At 42.8% G+C, this 16,408-nt stretch overlaps 1 protein-coding gene across 1 annotated transcript in view; it reads right to left on the bottom strand.

Annotated features, from left to right (window-relative positions):
* Nucleotides 1–16,408, bottom strand: part of UBR5 (ubiquitin protein ligase E3 component n-recognin 5) — a 139,958-nt gene that overhangs the window by 106,552 nt on the left and 16,998 nt on the right. Inside the window, exons 2-5 of the mRNA XM_084620112.1 lie at nt 5,319–5,363; nt 4,770–4,851; nt 4,521–4,597; nt 3,534–3,653 (exon numbers count right to left, since the gene is read on the bottom strand). Of these exons, the coding sequence (XP_084476238.1) occupies nt 3,534–3,653; nt 4,521–4,597; nt 4,770–4,851; nt 5,319–5,363 (324 nt within the window). The remainder of the gene's footprint in view (nt 1–3,533; nt 3,654–4,520; nt 4,598–4,769; nt 4,852–5,318; nt 5,364–16,408) is intronic.

Below are 16,408 nucleotides of genomic sequence, written 5' to 3'. Positions count from 1 at the left end.
GTCTAACTACAATTTTATAGCCCCACAGCACGAGCCTGAATCAGTTGACAGAGTCAGCTGTGGGAGTTATATCGAGTGTAGACACATCTATATCTTGTTTTTCACCTCCATCTGTGCAGTCCTATACTCCAGGATACAAGGAATTAGTCAGAATTATAATAGGCATATATTGTCTACATGGTTCAAATAGTCAAGTTATTTCTATCAATGCACAGTTCAAAGAGCATAGTTCTCAAACGGTACACAGTGGACTGCTAATGGTCTAAAGATGATCTGTCACAATAAAGAAAAAGTACACAACTGAAACACATCATCCCAGAAAATAGGAAGCCTGTTAACAAGGCTCTGTTGGGTATTCCTTTGGCGTAAGCATCAACCATGAATTTCTTGATGGCAGCAAAATTGGAGAGAGAGCAAAAACACAAGTGAACAGAAGCAACCATACAATAACTTGGACAAATAAGAGCAGAGGCTTTGAAGCAGCAAGGAGAGATTTGATGCTAATATGTATAAAGTTGAACATTCCAGGAGATAAAAATACAGAGAAGGTGCAATATTTGGGAGGAAAGGGGACTGGATGTAAGTTAGTATTGAATTAGACAAAGTTTATCTTCACCTAATTTCTAGAGGTCCTGTCTATATTGCACTTTCCCCTAGCTAGGAAACCATTTTTAAACAATTGCACAAAACAGTGTTTCTGCAAACAGTTATTCTGGCTAATGTGGGCTGACTATAACTTTGTTAACTCCAGTTTAAGCAGACATGGGACGTGGATCATGAGAGGATTTCTAGTTTAAGTATTCCATAATTTGAAAAAGTTGGAGAACCAATGTAGTACGGTAGATAATCCCTTTCATTACAGCAGTTAACATTTACTTTTGTTGTGCTGATTTGGCATCCTACAATTAGCCACTTTTGAATTGTTCCAGGGAATGTCTGAAGCTCCTTAGGGTTGTTGTCCTGTTCATACAGCAGCATCAAGCATACTGACTGTGCTCAATTGAGAATAGAATATAAAAATCCAATTTAGTGCTCTCTAAATCCCAGCTAGAAGCTGCATGCTTTAAGCGACACAAGAACTGTTCCAACACCAAGTTTCTACACACTTACAGACCCAGACATTTTTTAGCTTGCCTTAAAAATAATATTAGGACAAAAGGCTCAGACTCTTTAACTGTGTTCCCTGTAAGCTCCTCGCTTAGGCAGCCGCGCAGGAGAGATTTAAGTGCCGCCCAGCTGATTAGCTGAGTGCGCACAGCCGGCAGCATGTGTTCAGGTGCTGCCCCCACCCAGGGATGAAAGTAACTTAAAGGATTTACCAATACTCCAGAGTCTTTAGGAGGGAGCGGGGCCTCAACCAGAAGAGGCGGGGCCTTTACATCCCTGGGCCCTTTAAATCAAGAGCCCCAGGCTCTGGCGGAGCTTTAAAGGGCCAGGGGCTCCGCTGCAGTAATGGCAGCCAGGAGCCCCTGGCCCTTTAAATCACCGCTGGAGCCCCACTGCTGCTACCCCAGGGCTCCAATGGCAATTTAAAGGGCCTGGGGCTCCAGCTGCCGTTACCGCCCCGGGCCCTTTAAATAGCCACCAGAGCCCCGCCACCGCTACCCCAGGGCTCCGGGGATGATTTAAAGGACCCGGGGCAGTAGCGGCTACCGGAGAGTAGCTCTACCAACCCAGAGCCCTGCTGCCGCTCCGGTGGCTGTTTAAAGGGCCCGGGTTGGTAGCTGCAGCAGGAGCCCTGGGCCCCCACCGCCACTTCCACAGGGCTCTGGCAGCAGGGCTCTGGCGGCAATTTAAAGAGCCCGGGGCTCCAGCCGCTGCTGGGAGCCCCAGGTCCTTTAAATTGCCATCTGGGGAAGCTGATCTGCCCCGGTATGGCACATGGGCTCTTGCCGGTACGCCATACCGGGGCGTACCAGCTTACTTTCACCTCTGCCCCCACCCCTGCGTTGCTCCTCCTGCTGGCTGCATAGAGCGGGGGATGGGTGAGGGTGCTGATGTCAGGGTATCCCCCTTCCCCGCCCATGTACCCCAGCTCCAAAGAGCAGAGGAGGGGAGACAACTGGGCTCAGAACAGAGCAGGAGAGCTTCCAGTGAGTGTCTTAAAGAGACAGTGCACTGCTTTCCCCAGCAACCAGCACGCATGCACACACACACACACACAGTCTCTTTCACACTCACCTCCCAACACATACTTGTATATTGTTGTTGTTACTTCTTGGTACTTCCTGCCATGCACATATATTCTCTGTAATTTTATTCTTTCGAAGTGTGTTTAGTGTTTTGACTAGTCTATGCATTTCATAATTTTTATTTCTCTTACACTTACATTTAATTGTTTGAGTAGTGAGTTCTAAAATGCTTAACCTTTCCTGGCTGGAGTAATTATCCCTATGGTAACTTTTTAAAAATATCCATTATATCTAGGTTTTTTGTTTCTACTGGAGGCGTACATACCTTGATGCACATATTTATTCCGCACATGGATGGAAAAAATTAGAGGGAACATTGCGCTCTACATAAATTTCATAGGGTTTCATTTCTTGCATTTTAAAATCATACAAAGCACTAGCTAAAGTTAGTTTATTCTTTGACATAAGTAAGGGACATATTCCACTTTGGTCAAAAGCCATTGCCTTTCCTCCATTTAACCATGCCGCAAAATTTCCCACATATTCAGGGACTATGATTACAGAATTTCATAATATCCAGTGAAATATTCACTAACAAAATGTGGCAGTGTTCAAAATGTCTTTAAAAAGTCACAGAATGCAAAATCTATTATGATTAAATAGTGGAGACTAAGGTACATAAATATATACACATTTGACTTCAATGGAACATCCATCAATCTGAAATCTAGTCAATTTAAAATAAGGAAAACTAATGTAGTATTCCTCTGAATTCTTTTCTCGATGTTTGTGGTTTTGCAATCACTTTCTTTTTTATTTTTATTATTATTATTTTTATTATTATTATTTTTATTAAAGCAGTTTGTTTCCCCTTACTGTGTGAAAGACCTACACATACACAGTAAACCAACTAAGGTACACAGAAGGGCAAAAATAAAACTATGAACAGAATGTTGCCAAATGCACAAAATAAACCACAATTTTTTCCCTCTGGAATCCCTTTCATTTAAAAATTTTAAGTATTACTTTAATACTAGTAGTCTAAAAGATTTCCAGCATAAGTGTGGTGTTTAAATAGACAGTGTCCCTTTAAAAATGAGTCATGGCCCAAAATTCAAACACCAATACTTTTTAAAGGACAACACAACCAACAATATGAGTTTAGTTTTGGTTCTACGTATTCTGAATTGGTTTTGTCCTGAATACAGGATATCTTCAAATCTTAGGTTCTGAGTGATGAGTTGTGATTTAATAAACAGGGTTTTTTAGTTGTGCCCTAGCTAAACAATTGCTGCATTTAAAACTTCTTTCATACAAATTGTATACAATTTATATATGTGTATACACACATACCCAAATATGGTACAAAAAGATTGCAGCCTCAATCCTATCAAAACTTACCCAAGGGTGTTGCCTGCCAGTCTGCCCAGAGTTTCAGAACCAGACAGAAACCATGGGGAGTCACTAGTCCTGCCTGGCCTGGATGTCCTTCCTGCCCCTGAGCCACTGCTCAACTTTGAACTGAAAGTAAAAGATGGTAAATCAGTCACAAAACAATCCCAAATGGGTTAAGAACACCACCTGGAATCCCAGGTCTAAAGTCTCAGGGACTTAGTCTGGTAACATACCAGCTTAAGCAACACCCTTGGGGAATACTCCAAACTAATCTAACTGCAAAACAGTAAGGTGTATACTGAGATACGGAAAGCATGCCTAATAGATATTCATGTCAGCGATCCATTGTTTTCTTCTTACAAAAACAAACAAAAAAAAAACAAAAACCCCACCTTTTCAATAGAATAACTGCAAACACATATATATTCTAAATTACTTTGAAACGAGGTAGCCTCTGAACTTCATGTTTAATTTAAGGTATATGTACAGACTGCAATTGTCAATGTTATTTCTGTAAACCAGAGGCAACAACTTGCTATTTTAGCATTAAAAAGATTGTTTTAAGCCCACATTTGAGTTATTTTGATAGTAGTCTTATCAAGAGCACTTACCTGGGCTAAAGTTAATGAAAGTCCTTCCAGTCGGGACCACTGTCAGAGTAGGTTCAATACGGGGCTTAAACACACAAGTCTGTTCCTTTCAGAAAGTTTTTTTTTATTATTATGTTAAAGAGATTCTGTAGGACTTTTATCATTTTGATACTAGGTATACCATTTCTTTCAACACAAAAATATAACTATCAAGCTAGAACTGAACTGTTTGACTACATCATCACAACCATTGTAGCACACCTAAAGATTTCCTACATGGTACTAGCATTCATTTTAAATTTTGAGGATAGAATTCAAAGACAAATATATAAGAAAATCCAGATTTATCCATTTCAAATATCTGATGAGTACAAAAAAAAAAAAATAAACCAGTATTTCTTACCCATCATTATTGTCAGGTTTACCCAATTCCAGTCTGTCTGGCTGAACTGAAAAGCCAATCCTGCAGACTCTACCGTCCTATTTTTAAAATAAGAAAAACGTGTCCAAAATTGAAATGCAAGGCAGAATTAGAGAAAAATCAAGTCTTCAGTGGCTTAATTAATTCAGTTGCACTAATTTAATATTAAAAAGGATTATGTTTAACCATATGGTTTCAAATTTGTTATGAGAACAGATCTGAGCAATTTACCTCAAGAAGAAATGCAGCATGATTTGGTCCCACCACACACTGTTTAATAGTAGCCTGTTCCAATACATTCAAAGGGGGGTGGCTGAAAAAATAAAAAGGGAGCATGTATAACATTTTAAAACTTTTGAACTCTGAACAAAAATTAAGTGCTATATGGAAGATGCAATGATGGTTACGGATATAAAACATTTAAAATGACTAAAAATATACATTAGTTGAAGCAACTATGATGTATTTTCAGTCATTACGCATGGAAAAGGCAAAACAAAACCATAAAAGGTGATAAAGGAATATTGTATAATTTTATTTCAGTCAGCAATAAAAAGTGGAGTCTATACTCCAAATTAAATTCAGTTTATGAGGTTGATGCTTACTAATAAATAATCAACAGCTAGACTTCCTACCTAGACAAAAGTTACCTTTTCAAAACTATATATAAAAAAACAAACATTAGTAGTAGAAATGTATATCTACAATGTAAACTTTTGCTTGTCAGTCAGAAAAATTGTTTTGCTGAATGGTTTTACAGCAACGGCTAATATGTCTTACCTATTTAAATTGTATTTGTTCAGCTTCTCTGAAACTTCCCTTAACCTGCAAAAAAAATAAAAAAAGTGCATGCTATATATATGAAAGATATCCTGTATTATATGCAAAGTTCACTTAATCAGAATATTTGTTTTGTGACATGATTTATTCTGCTCAACCTCTTACCACAGCAGCATAACTCTACTTGCAAACACATGGACTGCCACTTAATAATGAAGTTACATTTCAGAACACAAGTCATAAGACAAATTGTGCAATTCAGTGTTGGACACAACATCAGTAGGCAACAAAGTTATATTATAGCAACGACTCACTACTAGGTAGTGATGAAACCCAGTACAAACACTGCAAGATGCCAGGACACTGCACTACAATTTTGCGGGAACCAGCCTCAATTCAACAATCTACTTTAGGATTTTATGCTGCCACCCATTACCACAGAATCCAAGTACATCTTTTTGCTCCCATTTCTCACTCATTTTTGGTTGTTGGAAAGAAAAGGGCATACATTATTCCTGTCTTGTCACCATACCCTTCCTAGCCAATACATATTACATAACACAGGCAAACAATGATTAAGGCTGCGATTTAGTCACGGAATCAGTGACTTCCAAAGACCTCCGTGAGTTCAGCTCTCCCCCAGCGGGCGACTACCGCCACTCCTGGCTGTCAGTGGAGGGGGACGATGGAGCTCCAAGGCCCCATGGGTGGTGGGGGTCCGTGGAGCCTGCACCCAGCTGCCCAGGCTCCCCATTTTGTCATGGATATTTTTAGTAAAAGTCAGGGACAGGTCATGGGCTTCCCTGACTTTTACTAAAAATATCAGTGTGGAACCATGGAAGATTTTAAACCAACACATGATTCTCAAATAAAAAAAAGTGAGGGGAAGGGGAAAAGCTCAAATATAAACATTGTCAAATAAAGAGATAAACGATAAATGCAACTTGATGTAGGAGATCAAAATAGGTAGACAATTCAGAGAAATATTTATTATTCAATAGTGCCAAAGATATGGACCCAGCTCCAAAAAGCTTAAAAAGTCTAACATTTACACAAACATCTCTGAGATGCTCTTTATGACACCTAATTGATTGAAAGATCTGAGCTTGAACAGAACCCACAAGAGCATGTATCCAAGGCCAAGGGCTGCTCCACAGATGGGACAGAGTCCTCAGGGACCATGCAGTAACTTCCATTCCCCCTCCCCATCTCCGAACAAAGTTTGTTTCTAGGCAGTGAAGCACTCTCAGATTGAAGATGCTTACAGTGCAATTTAGCCAACAGATAAGCAGGAGTTCAGAGAGCGCTTGCTCTAATTCTCTCTCCTCAGTGATCACAGTGCCTAATCTTCAGAATAAGAAGATTCAAAGACTTAGGATCTACACACTTTGGATCCAAATGTCTGCCAGATTTAAAGGTAATACTTTAATTTTGTTGGGAACCAAAGCCACGGGAACTCTTACCCTACCAACACTGTACAAATACTGCCTGGATAAGGAAAAACTAAATGCATATAACAATCTTTATGGAGAAAAGGGGTAAGTCTGGTACAGAGAGCATCTTCTCTGTAAGCAATAGTCTCCCAAGCATTTCAGAGCACAGGAACACTTGAACGCCTACACTGCAATGTGAGGTGTGAGTGCAGCACATGTAGACATAGCTAAGTGAGCTGCAACATGCTCTATGGCCCTCACCCCCAACAGGCACCTTGGATTCATGATCCCCAGTCTCTACACCAGGATCTTATTGGGCCCTGAGGAAGCAGCATTATGGCTATCCTCCCCCATCTGGATATAGGACATTTAAAAAGTCTCTTTACACCACACTCCAGATCTTTTATGCAGCATAAAGGAAATGAAGCAGAGGTGAAGATCTCTCCCTCAATGTTTAATTACAATCCATAAATGGGCGGAGGTATAAATCAGGTATAAAGGTATAAATCAGGACATGCTCACTTGTATTAGTAGGATTAGCAAAAAGATCAAAAGGTACCGTATGACCTTTATGTAATTAAACATTTAACTATTATAGGAGAGCTAGTAGTCCCTCCTATAGTTAAGTTTGCCTAAAATTTTCATTATAAGACTCTCTTTTCAGTTGCTTATAACTCTGCCAAACATAAAATGTTCAAGTTGCAATTCTCCATGCCAGGTGTTTGCCTAAAAAAAAGTTTCATTTTTATTTACTTAATCATTTTTTAAAGTTTCAACTAGAACTGTTCAGATGTTTCCAAGCAACAAGATTAAGAAAAAATGTTTTTAACCCATGTTACAATTCTTGCAACTCTTTTGTTGAGAAGCTCTAGCGCACACATGCTTTGGAGACAATGTGGAGGGGGGACGATGCCTTTCATATTCTCTGGTGTGGGGGATGTGCCTTTTGTCACCCCTATGAAAATTCACTCAAATTTGACCAAGTTATGAATCTTCAACAAATGACAATTCACACATCCTCAGTAGAGGCTTGTTAAAGTTTGACAGTGATATACAATCACCAACCACCTGACCAGAATGGTGATGGTAAGATTAGCAGGGCTGTAAAAATAGAAAACTCAATAATAATTATCCCCAATAACTCAAAAACTCAATAATCCCCATATTAACATATCACCTCAGGACAGGATGTAGAAATAAAGTTTCTTGACACCACAAATAACTGCTTCTTGGAGCAGCTAGGTCCTGAACCCACAAAAGGAGAGGCAATTCTTGATTTAGTCCTAAGTGGAGCACAGGATCTGGTACAAGAGGTGAATATAGCTGAACTTCTTGGTAAGAGCAACCATAATATAATTAAATGTAACATGCTTTGTGTGGGAGAAAACACACCAAAGAACCCCACTACAGTAGCATTTAACTTCAGAAAGGGGAGCCACACTAAAATGAGGTTGCCAGTTAAACAGAAATTAAAAAGGTACAGTCACAAGAGTGAAATGCCCACAAGCTGCACGGAAACTTTTTAAATACGTCATAATAGAGGCTCAGCTTAAATGTATTCCCCAAATTAAAAAAACATACTAAGAGAACCAAAAAAGTGCTACCATGGCTAAACAAAGTAAAAGAAATGGTTAGAGGCAAAAAGGCATCCTTTAAAAACTGGAAGTTAAACCCTACTAAGGAAAACAGAAAGAAGCATATACTCTGGCAAGTCAAGTGTAAAAGTATAATTAGGCAGGCCAAAAAGGAATTTGAAGAGCAACAAGCCAAATGCTCAAAATCTAACAGCAAAAAAATGTTTAAATGCATCAGAAACAGGAAGCCTGCCAAACAATCAGTGGGGCCACTGGAAGATTGAAGTACTTAACGGAGCACTCAAAGAAAACATGGCCATTGTGGAGAAGCTAAATGAATTCTTTCCGTAAGTGTTCACTGAAAAGGATATGAGCAATTCTTTTTAGGTGACGAATCTGAGGAATTGTCCTTGATTGAGGTGTCCGTAAACGAGGTTTTGGAATAAACTGATAAATTAAACAGCAATAAGTCACAAGGACCAGATGGTATTCACCCAAAAGTTCTGAAGGAACTCAGATATGAAACTGTAAACTACTTACTAACTGTGCTACGTAAGCTATCACTTAAATCATCTTCTGTACTAGATGACTGGAGGATACCTAGTGAGACAGATTCTTTTAAAAAGACTCCAGAGGTGATCCTGGCAATTACAGATCGGAATGCCTAACTTCAGTACCAGGAAAATTGGTTGAAACTATAGTAAAGAACAGAATTATCAAACACACGGATGAACATGACTTGTTGGGCAAGAGTCAATATTGCCTTTGTAAAGAGATATCATGCGTCACCAATCCATTAGAATTCTTTGAGGGAGTCAAATAAACACATGGACAAGGGTGATCCAGTGGACATAGTGTACCTGGACTTTCAGACAGCCTTTGCCCTGGCCTACACTACGAGTTTAGGTGGAATTTAGCAGCATTAGATCGATTTAACCCTGCATCCGTCCACAAAATGAAGCCATTTTGTCAACCTAATGGGCTCTTAAAATTGATTTATGTACTCCTCCCCGACGAGGGGATTAGCGATGAAATTGACATCGCGGGGTCAAATTTGGGTTCGTGTGGACGCAATTCAATGGTATTGGCCTCCGGGAGCTATCCCAGACTGCTCCATTGTGACCGCTCTGGACAGCACTCTGAACTCGGATGCACTGGCCAGGTAGACAGGAAAAGTCCTGCAAACTTTTGAATTTCATTTCCTGTTCGGCCAGTGTGGCAAGCTGATCAGCACAGGTGACCGTGCAGATCTCATCAGCAGGGGTAACCATGGAGTCCCAGAATCGCAAAAGAGCTCCACCATGGACCGTCTGGGAGGTACTGGATCTGATCGCTGTATGGGGAGATGAATCCGTGCTATCAGAACTCCGTTCCAAAAGAAGAAATGCCAAAATATTTGAAAAAAAATCTCCAAGGGCATGAAGGACAGAAGCTATCACAGGAACCCGCAGCAGTGCAGCATGAAACTTAAGGAGCTTAGGCAAGCCTACCAAAAAACTCAAGAGGCAAATGCCCGCTCAGGGTCAGAGCCCCAGACATGCCGCTTCTATGATGAGCTGCATGCAATTCTAGGGGGTGCCCCTACTACTGCCTCACCCCTGTACATGGACTCCTGCAAGGGGGGAGTCTCACGCAACAGGGATGAGGATTTTGGGAACGAGGAAGATGATGAGGAGGGGGAGGTTGAAGATAGCGCACACCAGGCAAGTGGAGAAACCGTTCTCCCCAACAGCCAGGAACCGTTTATCACACTGGATCCAATGCCCTCCCAACCTGGGCTCCTGGACCTTGAAGGCGGAGAAGGCAGCTCTGGTGAGTGTACTTTTGTAAATATAATACACGGTTTAAAAGCAAGCATGTTTAATGATTACTTTGCCCTGAAGACTTGGGATGCATTCGCGGCCAGTACAGCTACTGAAAAAATCTGTTAATGTGTCTGGGGATGGGGCAGAAATCCTCCAGGGACATCTCAATGAAGCCTTTGCAAAAGGTTTCTGGGGAGGGCAGCCTTATTGTGTCCTCCATAGTAGGACACTTTACCACGGGAGGCCAGTAGCACATAGTCTGGAATCATTGCATAAGAAAGCATAGCAGCGTGTGGTCGGGGGTGTTTGCTGGCATTCAAGCAACATCCGTTCTTTATCTCTCTGTGTTATCCTCTGGAGAGTGGTATCATTCATGGTCACCTGGTTGAAATAGGGGAATTTTATTCAGGGGACATTCAGAGGTGGCCATTCCTGCTGGGCTGTTTGCCTGTGGCTGAAAAAAAATCATCCCCGCTGTTAGCCATGCGGTGGGGGGAGGAGTGAAACTATCATCCCAGAGAATTGGGAGGGGGGGTGGGGTTAGTTGGGTTTGTGCTGCACATTAACATGAAAACATCAGCCCCTCCTTTTAAACGGCCAATGTGTCTTTTTCAATTTTAATCTTTTTTTCCTCCCACAGCTGCAAATGTTTCAATGCTGTGACTAGCATCTCCGAAGAGGCTAGCGCAGATAAGGCGAAAAAACCGCACTCGCAATGAAATGTTCTCTGAGCTCATGCAGTCCACCCAAACTGAAAGAGCCCAGTAGAATACATGGAGGTAGACATTGTCAGAGTCCAGGAAAGCACAAAACGAACGCAAGGACAGGAGGGACGCGCAAGAGGATAGATGGCTGGAGCAACAGAAGAAGTGGCAGCAGCATGAGGAAAGGAGGCAGGATGCAATGCTGAGGCTATTGGAGGATCAACTGATATGCTCTGGCGTATGGTTGCGGTGCAGGAAAGGCACAGACCGCCACTGCAGCCCCTGTGTAATCAACCACTCTCCTCCCCAAGTTCCATAGCTTCCTCACCCAGATGCCCAAGAATGCGAGGGGCGGGGGGGGGGGGCTCCAGGTACCCAATCGCTCCACCCCAGAGGACCGTCCAAGCAACAGAAGGCTGGCATTCAATAAGTTTTGAAGTGCAGTGTGGCCTTGTCCTCCTCTCCTCTCCCACCCCACCTGCTGCTTCCCTCCTTCCCCACCCCTCCCAGGCTACCTTGGCAGTTATCCCCCTATTTGTGTGATGAATTAATAAACAATGCATGAATTTGAAACAACGACTATTGCCTCTGCAAGCGGTGATTGAAGGGGGGACGGGAGGGCGGCTGGCTTAAAGGGAAGTAGAGTGAACCAAGGGGGCAGGTTTTCATCAAGGAGAAACAAATAGAACTGTCACACCGTAGCCTGGTCAGCCATGAAACTGGTTTTCAAAGCTTCTCTGATGTGCACCGCACCCTCCTGTGCTTTTCTAACCGCCCTGGTGTCTGGCTGCGCGTAATCAGCGGCCAGGAGATTTGCCTCAACTTCCCACCCTGCCACAAATGTCTCCCCCTTACTTTCTCAGATTCTGTGGAGCATACAGCAAGCCGTAACAACAATGGGAATATTGATTTCACTGAAGTCTAACCGAGTCAGTAAACTGCGCCAGCGTGCTTTTAAACGTCCAAATGCACATTCTACCACCATTCTGCACTTGCTCAGCCTGTAGTTGAACAGCTCCTGACTACTGTCCAGGCTGCCTGTGTACGGCTTCATGAGCCATGGCATTAAGGGGTAGGCTGAGTCCCCAAGGATAGCTATAGGCATTTCAACATCCGCAACGGTTATTTTCTGGTCTGGAAAGTAAGTCCCTTGCTGCAGCTGTTCATACAGACCAGAGTTCCGGACGATGCGAGCGTCATGTACCTTTCCCGGCCATCCCACGTTGATGTTGGTGAAATGACCCTTGTGATCCACCAGTGTTTGCAGCACCACTGAAAAGTACCCTTTTCGGTTTATGTACTCGCTGCCTTGGTGGTCCGGTCCCAAGATAGGGATATGTGTTTCGTCTATCGCCCCACCGCAGTTAGGGAATCCCATTGCAGCAAAGCCATCCACTATGACCTGCACATTTCCCAGAGTCACTACCCTGGATAGCAGCAGCACAGTGATTGCGTTAGCTACTTCAATCACAGCAGCCCACACAGTAGATTTGTCCACTCCAAATTGATTCCCGACTGACCAGTAGCTGTCTGGCATTGCAAGCTTCCACAGGGCTATCGCCACTTGCTTATGAACTGTGAGGGCTGCTCTCATCTTGGTATTCTTGCACTTCAGGGCAGGGGAAAGCAAGTCACAAAGTTCCATGAAAGTGCCCTTACGCATGCGGAAGTTTTGGAGTCACTGGGAATCATCCCAGACCTGCAACACTATGCGGTCCCACCACACTGTGCTTGTTTCAGGGGCCCAGAATCGGCGTTCCATGGCATGAGCCTGCCCCATTGCCACCAGGATGGCCAAACTGCCGGGGCCCATGCTTTGAGAGAAGTCTGTGTCCATGACCTCATCATTCTTGACACCACGCTGCCATCGCCTCCTCACCTGCTTTTGCAGGTTATGGTTCGCATATACTGCATGATCATGCGCAAAGTGTTTACAATGCTCATAACTACCGCAGTGATTTGAGCGGGCTCCATGCTTGCCGTGGTATGGCGTCTGCAGGAGAGCAGAGTGGCAGCGGAAGCGGTGATTCAATGATGATGGTTTGCAGACCTACTGCACTGTCTGCTGCCAGGACACCACAGCTGAGTGGGCTGCATGCTTGCCGTGTTATGGCAAGACAAGAGCAGACGAGCAGACCTGCAACGGAAGCAGCCCTGCGAGACCACCAGGAGAGCAGAGTGGCAGCGGAAGTGGTGGCTGATGACCTGCAAGGTGAATTCATGGGAGCAGGAGAATTCATGGGAGCAGGAGCCCATGATAGACAACATGGAGAAATTCGCTACCGAGACAAGAGCAGGAGAGCAGAGTGGCAGCGGAAGCGGTGATTCAATGACGACGATTAGCAGTCCTACTGCACCGTCTGATGAAAGAAATATGGCGCCCGCACAGAAAAAAGGCGCGAAACCATTGTCTGCCATTGCTTTCACGGAGGGAGGGGCAACTGACAAGTACCCAAAACTACCCACAACAATGTTTTTGCCCCATCAAGCATTGGGAGCTTAACCTAGAATTCCAATGGGTGGCGGAGACTGCAGGAACTGTGGGATAACTACCCACAGTGCAACGCTCCAAAAGTCGATGCTAGCCTTGGTACTGTGGACGCACTCTGCAGACTTAATGCGCTTAGTGGCGGGGGACACAATCGACTGTATAAAATCTCTTTCTAAAAATCGACTTCTATAAATTTGACCTAATTTCATAGTGTAGATATACCCTTTGACAAGGTCCCTTACCAAAAGGTCTTAAGCAAACTAAGAAGTCTTGGGATAAGAGGGAAGGCCCTCCCATGGATCGGTAACTGTTTAAAAAGACAGAAAACAAAGGGTAGGAATAAATGGTCAGTTTTCAGAAAGGAGAAAGGTAAATAGTGGTTTCCCCCAAGGATCTGCAATGTGACCAGCGCTATTCAACATTCATAAATGATCTGGAAAAAGGGGTAAACAGGTGGCAAAATCTGCAGGTGATACAAAATTACTCCAGCTAGTTAAGTCCAAAGCAGACTGTGAAGAGTCACAAAGGGACCTCACAAAACTAGGTGACTGGGCAACAAAATGGTAGATGAAATTCAATGTTGGTAAATGCAAAGTACTGCACATTGGAAATCATAACCCCAACTATACATACAAAATGATGGGGTCTAATTTAGCTGTTACCACTCAAGAAAGATCTTGGAGTCATTGTGGATAGTTGCCTGAAATCATTGGCTCAATGTACAGCAGAAGTCAAATAAGCCAACAGAAAGTTAGGAAGCATTAATTAAGGGGTAGATTTAAAAAAAAAAAAATCATTATTCCACTATGTAAATCCATGGGACGCCCAATACTACATGAAATTCCGGTCACCCCACCACAAAAACAATATACTAGAATTACAAAAGGTACAGAGAAGAGCAACAAAAATGATCAAAGATATGGAACAGTTTCCATATGAGTAGAGATGGAAAAAATAGACTGTTCAGCTGGGAATAGAGATGACAAAGAGGGGATATGATAGAGTCTACGAAATTGTGACTGGTGGGGAGAAAGTGAATAAGGAAGTTTCAGAGTAGCAGCCGTGTTAGTCTGTATTCGCAAAAAGAAAAGGAGTACTTGTGGCACCTTAGAGACTAACCAATTTATTTGAGCATGAGCTTACGCGAGCTACAGCTCACTTTCGCGTAGCTCACGAAAGCTCATGCTCAAATAAACTGGTTAGTCTCTAAGGTGCCACAAGTACTCCTTTTCTGAATAAGGAAGTGTTATTTACTCCTTCACATAAAACAAGAACCAGGAATCACTCAATGAAATTAATAGGCAGCAGGTTTAAAACAAACAAAAGGAAGAACTTCTTCACACAACACACAGTCAACCTGTAAAACTCATTGCCAGGAGATGTTATGAAGGCCAAAAGTATAAGTGGGTTCAAAAAAAGAATGAGGTAAGTTTCTGGAAGTTAGGTCCATCAATGACTATTAGCCAAGATGGTCAGGGATGCAACTCTACGCCCTGGGTGTCCCTAGCCTCTAATTGCCAGAAGCTAAAAGTGTGGATGTCCAGGGATGGATCATTCTACGATTGCCCGCATTGTTCAATCCCTCTCAAGCAACTGGTATTGACCACTGTTGAAAGACAAGATACTGGGCTAGATGAATCATGGCCATGCTTATGTTCTTATGAAAATTCTGAGGAGTCCATTTGAACTAAGTGTGCTCCAATCCAGCAGGGACTGCAGGGACAAAGCAGGACATTCCCTACAATTGCTATTCTAGGCTGCTGTGGTTTCAGAAAATGGCACTGAGAGCAGGAAGACTGTTTCTCCTTTTCTTCCATTCTGCTTGGATGCTAGAAATTGGAACACAAGAGAAACAGTCTGATTGGAATGCAGAGAGGTGAGGAATTTGGAAGGTGGTGGAAGGAGAGTGTATAGAATCTATTGGATGGAGAAGAGCAGAGCAGGAAAGGAGGCGGGTAAAGAGGTTGTACAGATGCAGAGGGGAGGGTGTTGGGACACAAAAAAGGGTGCAAAATGGAACAGGAGATCGGAGCAAGAGACAGGATGGATTGGTTGGCTAGAAGCAGGGAGGACACATAGTCAAGAGGTAGATAGGTTGCACAGAAGAGGCAGACAGGCTGTGGGCACATGGGTCTATAAATACTACAAAACAGTCACCTCTGGAACCTGGAATTGAATCAATTCTTACCAAGTCTCAACATTCCTCTGACATCAGCAAATAGCTGTGATACCCACCAGCAAAGTACGTGCCTCTATCCCCCTCTAGTAGAAGTCCACATGGCCTCTACCACTACCACTTACACCATATGATCAAGAAGAGATAGAGGACTGTACTGGGGATCTTAAGATCCCAAACCTGCTGATGACCTAGGATCACTATTGTTCCATATGACGGTGTTTTTTTTTTAAATGTTAACATATAAAAAAGCTAGGAAATTATATTTAAAAACCTAACATTAAAAGAATGTTAAGATTGCTAAGCCAATTGTTTGAAAGTTAGGAAATCCCAAAATTAAGGTTGCCCATGTAACCTTAATTCAACCTCCTTGTGCATAGGCATCATGATATATATAACCTTTAAGCATATGATCACATACTTATTTTCCCCAGGACCCCTGCCTCGTTTAGTGCACAGTATGGACAACACTTTGGGAATGAATCAGAGTTGTGTAGTGAATGACACTGTTTCTGTAGGACCCCCTGCCTCACTCGTTGCAGAAGTTTGAAGGTGGGTAGCGAATGAGGCAAGAGACAGCAGGAGGAAATAGGACTGCCTCACTGTTAAGGAATTTGAACATCACACTGTAGAACTGGATTCTAACCCTGCCCCCGCTACAGAGTTCCTATGTGACTCTGGCCAAGTCACTCACACTTAACCCAAACTTTTCATGGGGGATCACTAACTGTGCACTCCTCATTTTCTAGATGCCCAACATGAGACACCTGGGGCCAGATTTGCAGAAGTGCTGAGCACTCACAGTTGCAACTTAGGTCAACAGGAGCTGTGCTTTGAACATATAAAATACTAAGCACTCTGAAAAAAACCTGAAGTGTCACTACTGGGCTTTAATATGAATGAATAT

This window comes from Lepidochelys olivacea, assembly GCF_965140295.1.
Source record: "Lepidochelys olivacea isolate rLepOli2 genome assembly, chromosome: 2".
Classification (NCBI taxonomy): domain Eukaryota; kingdom Metazoa; phylum Chordata; order Testudines; family Cheloniidae; genus Lepidochelys; species Lepidochelys olivacea.
The sequence above is the reverse complement of the archived record's forward strand: the minus strand, read 5'-3'. Positions and strand labels throughout refer to the sequence as shown.